At 48.8% G+C, this 13,122-nt stretch overlaps 1 protein-coding gene across 3 annotated transcripts in view; it reads left to right on the top strand.

Annotated features, from left to right (window-relative positions):
• Window positions 1-518: 518 nt before the first annotated feature.
• ACTN1 (actinin alpha 1) overlaps window positions 519-13,122 on the top strand; it is an 86,056-nt gene continuing 73,452 nt past the window's right edge. For all 3 annotated transcript variants that reach the window (XM_030239815.2, XM_030239813.2, XM_030239814.2), the window contains exon 1: window positions 519-707. In XM_030239815.2, the coding sequence (XP_030095675.1) occupies window positions 609-707 (99 nt within the window). In that variant the 5' untranslated portion in view covers window positions 519-608. The remainder of the gene's footprint in view (window positions 708-13,122) is intronic.

The following is a 13,122-nucleotide window of genomic DNA, read 5'->3' on the forward strand; positions in this document are numbered from 1 at the left end:
AGTACAGGTTCCCGCGCCCCATCCAGCCGTGAAGCCCTCGAAAGACAAACGCTCCCACAGCGGCGCGGAGCTTCCCCGCATCACATCGCACGGCACGGCACGGCACGGCACGGCACGGCACGGCACGGCACGGCACGGCACGGCACGGCACGGCACGGCACGGCACGGCACGGCACGGCACGGCACGGCACGGCACGGCACGGCACGGCACGGCACGGCACGGCACGGCACGGCACGGCACGGCGCACCCGCCCGCGGCCTCAGCCCCGCGCCCGGGGGGTGGTGAGGAGGGCCGCGGTAGGGCGGGGCTGCCGCAAACCGCCTATCACGGCACACGGATCTTCTGACGGACGCCCATATCGTCCAATGAAACAGGAGCTCACTCTCGGGGGCCGGGGCTCGGCCGCGCGGATGGCGACCAATGAGCGGGGCGGAGGCGGGTGGTGGGCGGGGCGTCCCGTCCCGCGGCGCTGCGCGCGGCCGAGGCAGAGAGGTGGGAGCGGGCGCCGCCGCCGCGCGCTCGGGCTGAGCGGCCGCGGGGCCGGGACGGACGCAGCGGGCAGCGGCACCGGCGGGACGCGACGCGACGGGCAGCAGCGGCTGCGGCCATGGATCACTACGAGCAGACCAATGACTACATGCAGCCGGAGGAGGACTGGGACCGGGACCTGCTCCTCGACCCAGCTTGGGAGAAGCAGCAGAGGAAGGTGGGCGCACCCCCGTCCTCTCTCCTGGCGTACATCCCGTGGGGCTGCCGGGACCCGGCCCCGCCGCCCCCTCCACCGCTGCGGCGGGGCCGGTGCGCGCCCGGCCGGGGGCTGGCGCTGCGCGGCGTGGCGGGGCGAGGCGGCGGGGACGCGGGGGCGGGCGGGGCGGGCAGGTGATGGCGGGGCGGAGAGGGAGGTGCCGCGGCGGTCTCCCCGCAGCAGCAGACGTCGGCCCGGTCACGGGCTCTCGGCCCGCAGGTGCGCCCGGGCGGGGCCGGGACGCCGGCGGGCGGTGGCGGGGCCCCTCTGCATCCCCCCCGCACCCCCGCCGCCGCCCGTACCCCGGCCCCGCCGGCCGGCGGCGGGACAGTAACTGGCTGCTGGTTTGAATGGTGTGGTTTAGGGCAGGGCTTGCGCGGAGCTCATGTCCAAAAATGGTAACATTCGGCCCCTTTTTAAACCGAAAGGGTGGCGGTGGGGAGGGGAGCTCAGGAGGAGCTCCAGCCTAGCCGCTAGCTAGTTATATTTTTTTCCCCTCCTCCTTTAAACCAAAAGCATCCTGTATTAGATCACTCAGGAATCCTAATCCCCGAAACATTTCCGTTTTAGTCACTATCAGACAACAGTAGATCAGAATTTAGAGCAGCACTGATGCTGGCATGGCAGAGGCACTTCGGGGTGCAGCAGCCTCCCGCTGGCTTCGCAGCCAGTGTCTGGCTCGTCTTTTGGATCGTGTCTTGCTCTCCCCTTGCTGTGAGCAGGCAGGAGAATCCCAGACCTTGCATTAGAGGGGGGATGATAGTGGTTTTTTAGCACAAATGATATATTAACATATATAATGTAGCCTAAGGTGTGGGGCTTTCTTCAGAAAGCTGGGAACATTTGGGAAGGAGATCACAACAGTGAGATGATTATTCCTCTTTAACCCTTCTCCTCTTCCCCTCCTCCACTTCCAGATCAAAGGTTTTCAGGTTTTCCTGTTCAGAGCTGTCTGAAATGGTGCCACTGAGAAGTTTTTCCCCTGGAGTCTGATGAGTTAATTGAAGGTGAAAGCTATAAAGGTGCTGTCAGTGATTTCCTTGCTCAGGGACTTGACAGCAGGAGAACTAAAGTATACAAACAAGGGCATTTACTGGAGAAGAGTTGATGGTGCGTGAGGCTATATTTTGGCAAAGGCAAAGCGAGGAATGCAATCTTGGTCTGGGCTGTGGGTGGCTTCTTGGAAGTCAGAGCTCCGTTCCTTTGAGGAGGGAAGTTTCTTCCTTTTCAAAAGATCTGCTTGGCTGCAATCTCTGTTTCCAGTCCTATGCCTGTATCTGGCTAATACATCTAGAAACAGCTACTGGGCCCCAGAGCAAGATGGCCAGCCTTGCTGATGGGCTGTGAAGGGAAATGCTTGTTACGCTGTAGGGGTTTTTTTTGCCTTTTATGGTGCCGGGTGAGGTAAAATATTTGGTATGTACGGGGACACTGGTTTTGTTGTCAGAAGCAGGAGTGGAACCTTTGGACTCAAAAGCCTTAAACCCAGGGTTGTTGTACGTGCTGTAAATGTCATGTTCTTTTAGTATTACCTCCTTCCAAGAGATTTTAGGTCCTCTTGGTCCTATCACAAGAGGGTGACAGAGAGCTGTTCTCTTAACGTGGGTTACTTTTGCAGAGGGAAGAAGCCAAGAGGGAGTTTTAAGTAATGAAAGCTAATTTCTTGTGCTGCTCCACAGCTACCAGTTGAATTTGATGTGATGAGAGTCACTCTCCAGCTTGCTGGACTGGAGGACTCAGTATAGTTAAATGTCTGTTGCTGGTGGTGGGATCACTTCATTGTTCCTCTTTCTGTTGGTGATCAGCTGAAGCTGTTCCCTTCTGCAGTGGGTGCAAACTCAAAGTTTTTTGGTGACCCCCCCCAACACACCTCTGTAGTTAGAAGGATTGGGTCTGGGAGTGATGGCTCTTCCCAGTTGCAGCCCATCAGGCTAATATCCCCTCAGAGGGATTGGTGGTTGGACCCAGCCGGGGCAGGCTGTGTGTATATTGAGGAATTTCTGGGGGTCTGAATGTGACCAAAAGCCCTGTTGGGATCTTGGGGCTTGCTTCCTTCAGATGTAAGAACGTAACAGTGTCTACCAAGCAAAAAGTGGGGTGTAGTAAAACTGTCAGACATTGTTACCTGTGAAATGAAATCACTGCAGTAATTAAGGTTGAATGTTCAGTACAGTACACATTAGTTAATAGCTTACCGAGAGTAATAGGAGAGATCGATGCCTACCAAATATTCCTGCAGATTCTTTTCAGGCTCAGTCTTTTTTTGTTGACTCACATATTTTAGGTTTTTCTTCACCTAAGTCTGATTTAAGTGCTGTTGAGTTATCATCATTATTAGCTGAGGCAAACTCGAAACCTTGCTTCTTGCCTGTGTAAAGTGCTGGCACGGCCAGTAATGCAGCAAGCAAACCTCTATGCAAGAAGTGTGTGTGTCTTGCTGGCTGTTTCCAACCTAGCCCCTGGTGTCCTGGCTCAGTAAGGCTCTGGAGGCTGTGGATAGCTGTGCCACATTGCTGTCCTGCCAGGTTTTGTGCAGCTGGGACTCATTGAGACTTGGGAAGCGACCAGTCTAGTAATGTTACTCAAATGTGAATTAAGTCCAGCTCCCCTTCTCCTGGATGCACGGGCTCAGCAGAACTCACAGCAGACATCAAAAGTGGGAAGATTACTGAATTTTAGTAATGTCTTCTACAGGAGCATTATAAGGACAAGTTTGTTGAGCTTTTTTTTTGCAAACCTGCTGGTTTGCAGGTTTCTTACCTGTGCTGAGGCAGATATTACAACCTTTGCTGTCGGGAATGGTGCTTTGAAATGGGTAAATAGGCAAACTGGAGAATAAATTTCATGTTTGGAGGGTAAAAGTTGACCTCTTGAATATGATACAGAGGAGAAGCACTAGTTTCACACCTGCCTACCTGCCCCTTCCTGGGAAGCTGCTGTTTTACAATGTAGGGAATAAAGTGACAGTTCTGGGAGGAAGGCAGCTTTCCACGTGAAGCCAATTTTTCATGTCTATCAGAAGTGACTCTCTAAGAGGTTTTACAGAGCTCATCACAGCATTGCTATTCTTAAGCAGAAAAAAATAAAATCAGCTACTTTTCACCTGATACAAGCCTCTGCACAATTTTTTGTGCAGGAGCAGGGGTCTGGGTTCTGGGGATTAAAATACTTTCCCCTTTGAACTACATCTCAGGAGTTTGAACTGTTGAACTCATCTCAGCAGTTTCTTGTAACAGCGTTTTTTTTCCTCTGCCTTCTCTTCTTTCCTGTCTGGAGTCAAGCCTCAAAGTAGCAGCAGCTAAGGCATAACAGGATTGATCCTGCAGTTTCCCAGATTTGCAAAGCAAAACTTGCTGAAAGCCATTGCAGTGGACTCACCTAGCTGTCAAGATAGATAAGATTGCTTAGTAAGAAGTACATATGTGGGTGTTTAATGGCCAAGAGATTGTCATTTTTGCCCACAAGGACATTTCTACCTCCTGATGACAAGTTATCAGCTGCAGCATTCAGACTTTTCCTGGTGTGTTTGGTGTGGGGGACTAGGTGAGCCGGGTGGTGTTCAGCATGCCTGGCTCATCTTCACAGATGAGGTGAAGGGTGATGATGAGAGGGACACTCTCCAGCCACTGTCTCCTTAGTGTCAGGAATAACACTGGGGTGAAGCTGGGTTTGTTTGGGGGTGCTAGGGGTCAGCCTTCAGGTCCTGCATACAGCAGGCTCTCATGTGGGCCATTCTCATTTAATGAGCTGGTTGCTCAAGGTACAGCTCTTTCAGGTTTATTTTAAAATCTTGCCTGAAGCAACTTGTCTCAACTATAGAGCTGGCAGGGAAACTTTAAATGCCAAATTGCTTTTTGACCTGTCAACTGCTTTCTTAGGAGTAGTAAGCAGTGTTCATTTACAGTGTGTAGAAGATAGCCATATATAACTTTAATGCTCTAAGGAATGATAATCATGCTTATCTTTGTTTTAAAAAAATATGAAAAAATTAAATTTGTGAAATTATTGTGCCCTGTGCTTTACCCACTCTTGCTCTGCCTTGTCATGTTGGCGTTTCTGACAGTGTGGCAGTAAATTATATCTCTGGCTTACAGAACTGGACTGGTCAGATTTATGGTGCTGCAGAAGCAGTGATAGCACAGACTTTGGTGGCACCTTCTCTGTGCCAAAGAAGTGCTTACTAAGTACAGTTGTTCATGAACTTACAGAAATTGCCTGTTAAAAACCCAAGTCTTCTTAAACCTCTCTCACTATGTGCTGTGCACTGCATATAAAGATACACATAAATACAAGGGTAAAGAAAAAGAAGGCACAAGTCTCATGGCCCTACTGTGTCTGCATCCTGCAGGCCTTAGTGCTCTTATGATTTGAATTTTGCTGTTCCAATCACCTTTCTGAGGTGGGGTTGCTAATGATAGAAAGTTGCTAATGATAGAAAGTACCCATTAAATAGGGCCATCATGGAAATACCCCACCTCTAAGTCTGCTGGTAAGCGCTCTCTGATCAGGTGGTTATGAGTGTGACTATTATCTCTGACAAAATGTAAAAGCCACAATCGTAGTTTCCTTTTCACTTGGGTTGAGTGTCCCCTTGTACAGATAGGGTCTATTTTGAGAAAGGTATCTAAACTTCCAGAAAGCTACGGTTGTGGTAGCTGCTGTGGACCCACAAAAAGGTGTGATAACACTTCTAAACTGAAGTGTGCTGAAATTTCTTTCAGTACCATCATAGCTTCAGCCAAGAGGTAAATAAATGTGCATTGTTGATGAATGCACTGCACTGGGATGCTTTGCTCCTGCTGTGACTCTGCATAGTACTCTGTGTGGGCTATAGCAAGGGATGGTCCTTGCATGGTCTTTGCAGAGTGGGAGTGCCGCAGGGAAGGTGGCCCTGCTGCACCTGAGTATCCTACATGCTTTATTTCACATTGACCAGTATTGATACTGAAGCAGAATGGTGACATTTGTAAGGATGCTTGCTCAGCTGCTCTTTTGCAGGCAGGCAATATAGGTCACCAGATATCTCCTATCTTTCAGATCAAGCTTTTGTTGTTTAACATAGGTATCTTGTTGCCAGATACTTGCTTTTCAAAACATTAAACTCAGAAGTTGCTGTAGGGAACTATGGGAATATCTGGCTTTGTAGATCAGTTATTTGTCCTTGAGTGTGGGAGCTGCCTCATACTTTCTGTGATCAGGTTTTGTCAGGATGTGCATGTTTGGTTTTTTTAACAAGAACATTATTATTCATTGTAACCTCATGGTGGATGATGAATGAGGCGTGTGTGTTTTGCTGTGACTTACCCTCCTGTTCAGAATTCTGTGTAAGGGGGCAGTGTAAGGAGAAAGCAGGCATGGGTTAAGATGGAAACTGCCGATTCTTTCAGGGGGAGTCTGTAACAGATCCTAAGGATCAGTTTATGAGAACATGGTACTCATCAATCTGTACTGAACTTATCCTTCCAGTCCTCTAGGGAAGGGTGAAACACCTCAAAGGCATTCAGCTACCAGCCCAGTGATGTAAAGTGTGTCTGTCTGGGGAATTTCTTGATGACTGCTTCAGGCAACCAGTTCAAATTCTTGTGCATGTGATTTAGTAATGACATTTTTTCAGTGCATTGAGTGCAAAGGCAGAAAGGATAACATTGTTTTCTGCCCTGACCACTTGCAGTGCTTGTAGCTTGGGGCATGTGGCATGCTACTTAGGGCATCCTTAAGAAGAAGCTGTTTGGAAACCAGTTTTATTGTGTGTCAGGCAAGAACTTGTCCCCTTGGAAGCACATGCTTTTGTATGAGATGGTGTTGTCTGTATAATTCAGGTATAACTGGGTGGTAACTGAGAATGTGGGACAGTAAACCTGTTGGGTAAAAGTGTTCATGAACATTGGAATCACAATTTTAGAAACTGCATGTTACAGTAGCGACCCAGTGAATGTTCTTCCTCGCCCTGAGGTCCCAGTTGCTCCTGCTGTAGGCACCTTACTGTTTTCATGTGTGCTGTGTGAGAGGTGCAGTTCTCATGCACTGTCAGCTGGAGGAGGAGCAGGGTTCCTTTGGCCTCCCCAGCCAGATTGTGAGCCTGTGTGCTTTTCTGTGGCTACTCACAGGAATCCACTAAAAACACTGACCTGGCGTTCTTAAGGTTGGCACAAACAGCAGTGACAGAGATGGTGAAAACTTGCACGGCTGTGCTGGTGAAGGACTGAGAGTATTTTCCATGTGGCTGTGGATTATCACCGTTGTGCCTGACACTTAGACTGTTCTCTGGGGTGCACTTACACTATTGGAGAATGGCTGTGCTCTTTCTGAGAATGAGGTGCAGAAAGCAGTCAGTGTAGAAAGGAGGCTGGAGAACTGTCTGGGGAAACATTGGGAAGCTGCAAAAGTACAACATACAATGGACTGGTCTCACTTAAATGTGTCAGCCCCAGGGGCTTGCTGGATGGATTGCTGTGATTTTTAGAGGTATTTTGTACAGTCTGAGAAATGGTGTTTGAGGAGGACTGAAGACTGTGCAAGAGTTTTCTCTTCTGAATGAGAATATAAAACTGATTTCTTGCCGTGTGTGACTGTTGGAAGCATGATGGTTATCATAAGGAATGTGCTTAGCATGACTTCTACAGATCTTCTATAGCAATATAAAACCCTGTTATCCCATCAAAGCAATATGTGAACTATGCCTGAAGCGGGAAAAAGCAGGTATAATATGCTTGACAACTGCCAGGGTGGGAAAAACATAACATCAGCAAGAAAGGCAGTCACCTTTTCTTCACAGAAGCATAGGATTTGCTCTAACTCTGGGGTTTTGAGGCTGAAGCATTGTTGCTCAGAGATTGAATCTGTGGGGATGAGTTGTTGAAGAGTAGTGGGATAGACTTGTCAGCAGCAGTACTGTCTGTCTGGTGTTAGTCATGCCAGAAACGCCTTCTATTGAAGTCTGTGGAACCACCCAGCACTTCTTTTTGACCTCCGTGCATGAGACTGACGTACAAGTTCCCAGTAGTCACTCAGATCCCTGAGACAGAACTGGGGACTTTTGGGTCAGTCAAAAAAAATGCTTAGGTGAACAAAGGCACTAGCATTAATATGATTAATTAAAAATTAATTAAGAATATGTTTAATTAAATTACTTCCAGTTCCTTTCCTGCCATTGCCTTCCCTGCTCTCATTCCCCTACTGTATGAGAGAAGAACTTGGTCACAGGATGTGGTGTGGCCTGGTGCCAGTTTAACCTCTTGGCTCCCTATTAGGCAGTAAAGAAGAACCATTTTTTCCCCATGATGGTTTACTGTCATTCTGTCTTAGCCATTCAGCTGGCAATGAGTGTATCTTACTGGTGAGGGCTGGATCAGGCCTTTGAAAGCCAACTCTCATACATATTGCAGCTTGCTCTCTTCATGCTTTTACCTGCAATTGTCCTCTCTTATGCTTCTTCCAAATCCATGGCTGCTTTGAAGCACTCTGACATGAATGAGGTTCTGCAGAGACATTCTCAACCCTCAGTGATCCGAAACAGCTCCCATTGGCAGGGCTGGGGAATGCATAAACAGAGGGGATTTTGGTCTTTCATCCAGATAAGTCTTTGACTTGTCATTCTCTCTGTGTAGACTGGCAATGTGTTCAACTCTGTGGTGTGAGAAATGACAGCAAACCTGTCATTTTTCTATGGTGTTAGAGCCAAGATGGGAAGTGTTGGCAAGTGGAAAGACCATGTCTTGGCTACACTCACTACAGTGAACACCACTCATGTGTGTCTCTGTATCACCTGTCTGTCACAGCAATCCAGGGCTACTGGGAGCGCCAGTGTGGATAGTTCATAGGCAGGTGAGGCTGCAGGGCAGGCTTCTTAAGCAGCAACTTTTTCCACATCTTCCTAGATAACTTCTGTGGTCAGTGGGGAGGAAGAGATGACTTGATTGATCAGCTGATTGCTTCTTTGTCAGTCTACCTGACTTGGCAGTGACTGTGCACTGCTGCAGTGTGGGGCCTGCCCTTCTGGATAGCACAGGTGGGCTCTGCTCATGTGTCCTATGCATGGACCTCCTTTTTCAGAGGGACCCCTGTGAAATCTTGTATGTGTCACACAGCATAGTGTGAATGGGCAGCTGGTTTGCTCTGCTCCTTCCATCAACACAGTGCTGGATGGCTGGAGAAATTTCACACAGAATACTGGTGTTTCCTTTTATAACGCTAAGGTGACCCTCATGTCCTACAGAGGTGCTGAACCAAGGCCAACTGGCAGTAGAGGAAGGACTTCTGCTTTCTATGTCCTTTGGATCAGGCAGCCAGGGCACTTGCTACTTCTCACTCATATGATGCTAAGCATTTGAACTTCACTGCTGCTGTAAATGGAAGTTGTGCTGTTACTGCTTCCCTGAAGGAGCTAGCCTGTAAAGGCCTCTGAGAGACGAGACAGAGTGAGAGAGCCATGTATGGTCTCTGCATCCCAGCTGAGTGCTCTTTTCTTCATCATGGAAAATGATGTGTACGTCCTACAGCCCTGTTTCCTGGCCAAATTCTTTGGCTCTACAGCAGCCAACTTTATCTTGCTACCCAAGTACTTATTACCTGTAATCCCCCTCACTCACTTTATTTAAATCTACCCTTCAGTACATGGCAAGTTAGTTCTGCTACTTAAATGTATTATTCCCAAGAAAACTGTAAAAAGTGACTCCATGATTGAAAAAAAAGCAAGCTAATTTCTTAACTGCTAAACAGTGCCAAAAAAGGAGGTTGTTTAAAGCTCTTTAGACTGTATCTATGCCGGGCTAGCCTCTGCCTTCCCTCTAGCCCCGCTTGCAGTATTGCTGTACAAGAGGAGCATCTCCAGAGGAAGCATTGGTCTTGGCCCCACCTGGTTCTGCACACAAAGCCAGAGACCCTGTGCTTCATCAGGGCTTGCTCATCAGGCAGCCCTTGGGAGTGGCGCTTGCAGGCGGCTGCGCTGTACAGAGAAGGCTGGCTGGGTGCAGCGCCGTAGTACAGTCATGAACACCGGTGTTTCAGGCTCTTTCAAAATGGTCAGCGTGTGGAAACTTGCTGTTTCCCAAGGATTTTGTTGGGCCGTTGGGGAGCTCTGGCCAGAGATGAGACTATTTCCAGCTGTGGTGAGCCAAGTGTGAACTCACTCTGGGCAAGATGCCCAGATCTACTGGTTTTCTCTTGCCAGAAATCCTCGCCTCCAGCCAGTGATACCAAGCTCAGTTTCTGCCAGTCCTCAGCTGAAGACCTCTGAAGGGAAAAGAGAGCAAGGAAACCAGGCAGAACAAAATACTGCTGAGGGGAGGCACAGGGAATAACTGAAGAGCTTGTGCGGGGGATACAATGGTGGTGTGTTACCATGGAGGGCTGGCTGTTGTGGGTGAGGGCTAGCAAGAGGTGTAGAGACCTGCTTTTCCTTGGGCAAATAGAGATTTCCAAGTGGCTGGTGGTGGTGCAAGGGATTGGCTTTTCTTGGTTAGGCAGAGCTGCCTGACCCACAGGACCATGGCATACTGCTGGCTGGCAGTACCATCAGCATAGTCACCTGTGAATGAGGATTGTTGCCTTCATTGTAGTTTCAACACACTGGGGATTTCTTCTGTAAAGTAGGATCTTGCTTTCCTGTTTTGTGGAAGGTGCCTTTCAAGGTGGGGAGGCTGTGTGTCTGGTAATCTTGCCTACCTCATATCTGAGAGTCTTCCTGCCTTTCTCAGAAAAGGGATGGCCACAAAAAACTTCATCTTCCAGAGCTGGTAGTCCCCCTTTTTGCAGTATCTCCTTTGGGATAGGACTTCTTGCAGAGATCCATTAGTCTAGTTGCTTTTCTGCAGACTGCTCTGTAATCAGTCTCTGGGAAAGAGTGAGGAGGTGTATGTGTCAGGTGTGGAGGGAGCCCCCCTGCCCATTACTTGTATGGATTTCTGGTCCTCCCTATGCTGGCAACAATTGCTAGTGAAAGGAAATTTCTGTTCTTTTTGGTGAGTGCCTTTGGCTTTTGGTAGTGTGAGTGGCCTTTAGCTGTTTGGTTCAAGCTAGCAGATCCTCTTAAGGTGTTCTAAAAGGCCTGTATTCATGCATGATGAAGCATCTCAGGCATGAGACCATGTCAGTAATGTAGCATGCACACACCTGCCTGCATCATGTCTTTTGGGTCCAGTCATGGAGAGGTGTTGGAGCACATAGGGTCAGCACATTAACAGAAACCTTCTGTTCCTGCAAACACACCTCCTCCAACGCTGATAGTTTTCATGTGCCAACATACCATTTAGTGACACATGACACAGCTCCTTGCTGTTGCAGGTTGTTGCAAATAGTCTGACCTAGCCAGCTACTAACAGCCTCCTACAGGGTGGACTGCTGAAATCTCTTTCTATCCTAAACCCAAAGGAATATTTCTCTCCCCCTCCTATGATGGCTTGTTTCTTTAAAGCTGTTAACTGGCCATAATCCAATCATTACTACTGTAATTAGTGAACTGCTTACAGTAATTAAAGCACTTGAAGCAGAATATCCTCTGATTGCAGAGCTTGGAACAACTTCTGCTTGCAGTCCTGTGTGAAGTAGTTGCTGCTGATGGCTCAGAGGGGTGCAGGGGACACAGGGCAAGCCTGGCACAGCTGCCATTGCCTCTTGTGCCAAGCTCCAGCAAGCACCTTGTGGCCTTCCCACGGCAGGGGGATGCCTCAGAACCCCATGAGTGTGAGCTGGTGTGCCTAGCTTAGGGTGGTGCTGTCAGAGAGGAGTCTTCTTTTTGCTAGAGCAGAAGATGGTGGCTTTGGGTGGAACTCTCTCAGGGCAGCAGGTGGCATTGAAGGTGTGATGTGTTAGTACTTTACATTTGGTTTATACAGGGCAGAAAATCACTGTCACAGCAGGGTCAACGTCTTCTTGCTGTCAGGAACCCTCTTGTCCCAATATGCAGTGTCTGTGCTCTCCCTCCACCTGCCAAAGCACTCAATTCATGGGCAAGGCCAAGGGACTTTAGCTTCTGGCCCTGCAAATTCATTCCTGCAGGATTTCCAGGCAAACACATCCCTTGATGCTTTCTTCAGCCACTTCTTCTCTTGGGAGCAATGAGACAGCTTTCCTGAGGGCTTCACCTGCTCTCCCTTTATACCCTGACAGGAGGGCAGTGTCAGCATGCTTGTCTCTGGCCTTTGTTACCTTTGCTTATGTTTAGCTTCTGAGATGAAGCCTGTTGTAACTTGAGCTCTTCCTTCTTGAAGAGGGCCATGGTGAGGATCAAGTGTGGGCAGCTTATGAAATGGAGGGCCCTGCTGGATGAGGAGGAGTGAGGATGGGTGGCTGCGTGCAAGTACAGCAAGCAAAGGCTGTGCAGTGGTAAAGTGGTAAAATACCTCGTTGTCCAGCTGGCAGGCATGCTGTACTCGGCAGCTGAGGAGGGTATTTGTTGGCCTGTGATGGAGTCAGAAAAATTAAAAATCTTTCTGGCCTGAGGAGAAGGTTTTTTAAAAAAACACCACCACCAGCAAAACCCAAACCAAACAAAGATGATTACTACTGCCACCGTCAACCACCCCCCCACCCCCCCCAAATAACACAAAATGCATCCACCCACAACCCACTCCCATTGCAGGGTGTTAATTTTGCTCTTGAGAAATTATTGTGCGGTTTCCAGGCTTTATTCCTGTGTGGTGCTGGGTAATAGAGGCAGGTCTGCACCATGGCCCCTGGCATGTCAAATGGAGAAAAGGAACTTCTGATGAGAATGTGTTTCTTCCATGTGCTCTGGATTTAGCCTAGGGTGGAAGGGATGTTCTTACCCCTTTGGACACTGCGCATGTTGTCAGCCTCCACCACTGCTGTCCTATACTTAACTTGTCCTAGAGCTGTGTGAAAGGTTGAAAATGTACTTGTTACCACACAGGACAGAGTGGTCAGTAAGGTGGGGAGGAAGTCCTAGAGTGCCAGTGGCCAGAGATGTGCCAAGATCTCTGGCCTGAGCACTGACTGCCTGTTGCCTTGCACTCTGCCTGTGCAGCTCCCTGCATCTTCCTGCACTCTCTTGTGGGGCTTGTAGCCTGCAGGATAACTGGGGAAAGGGACCATGTTTCTGCTGTGTTTGTACACCTGCCTGCACCACAGAACTCTGATCTGTGAGCATGGTTCCCAGATGATGCAAGGTGACAAGCACTGAAAAGATGGTAACTGATTTTAAATTTACCTTAGTTTTTGTTGCTTTTACGTGTTACTTTAAGACCACTTGTGCTGATTTCAGTACATCCTGTTTGTGATGCTTGGGTGTAATGCGCTTGATTCAAAGAAATTATTTTCAGTTCCATGTTCTTCTGCACTACCACCATGTGTTTGACTTGGTTTTAGGTGTTGGTGCAGCCACTGTCAGCACACCCTAATTAAGTGTTCCCAAGTGTCT

Source organism: Serinus canaria, chromosome 5, assembly GCF_022539315.1.
Source record: "Serinus canaria isolate serCan28SL12 chromosome 5, serCan2020, whole genome shotgun sequence".
NCBI classification, from domain to species: Eukaryota; Metazoa; Chordata; class Aves; order Passeriformes; family Fringillidae; genus Serinus; species Serinus canaria.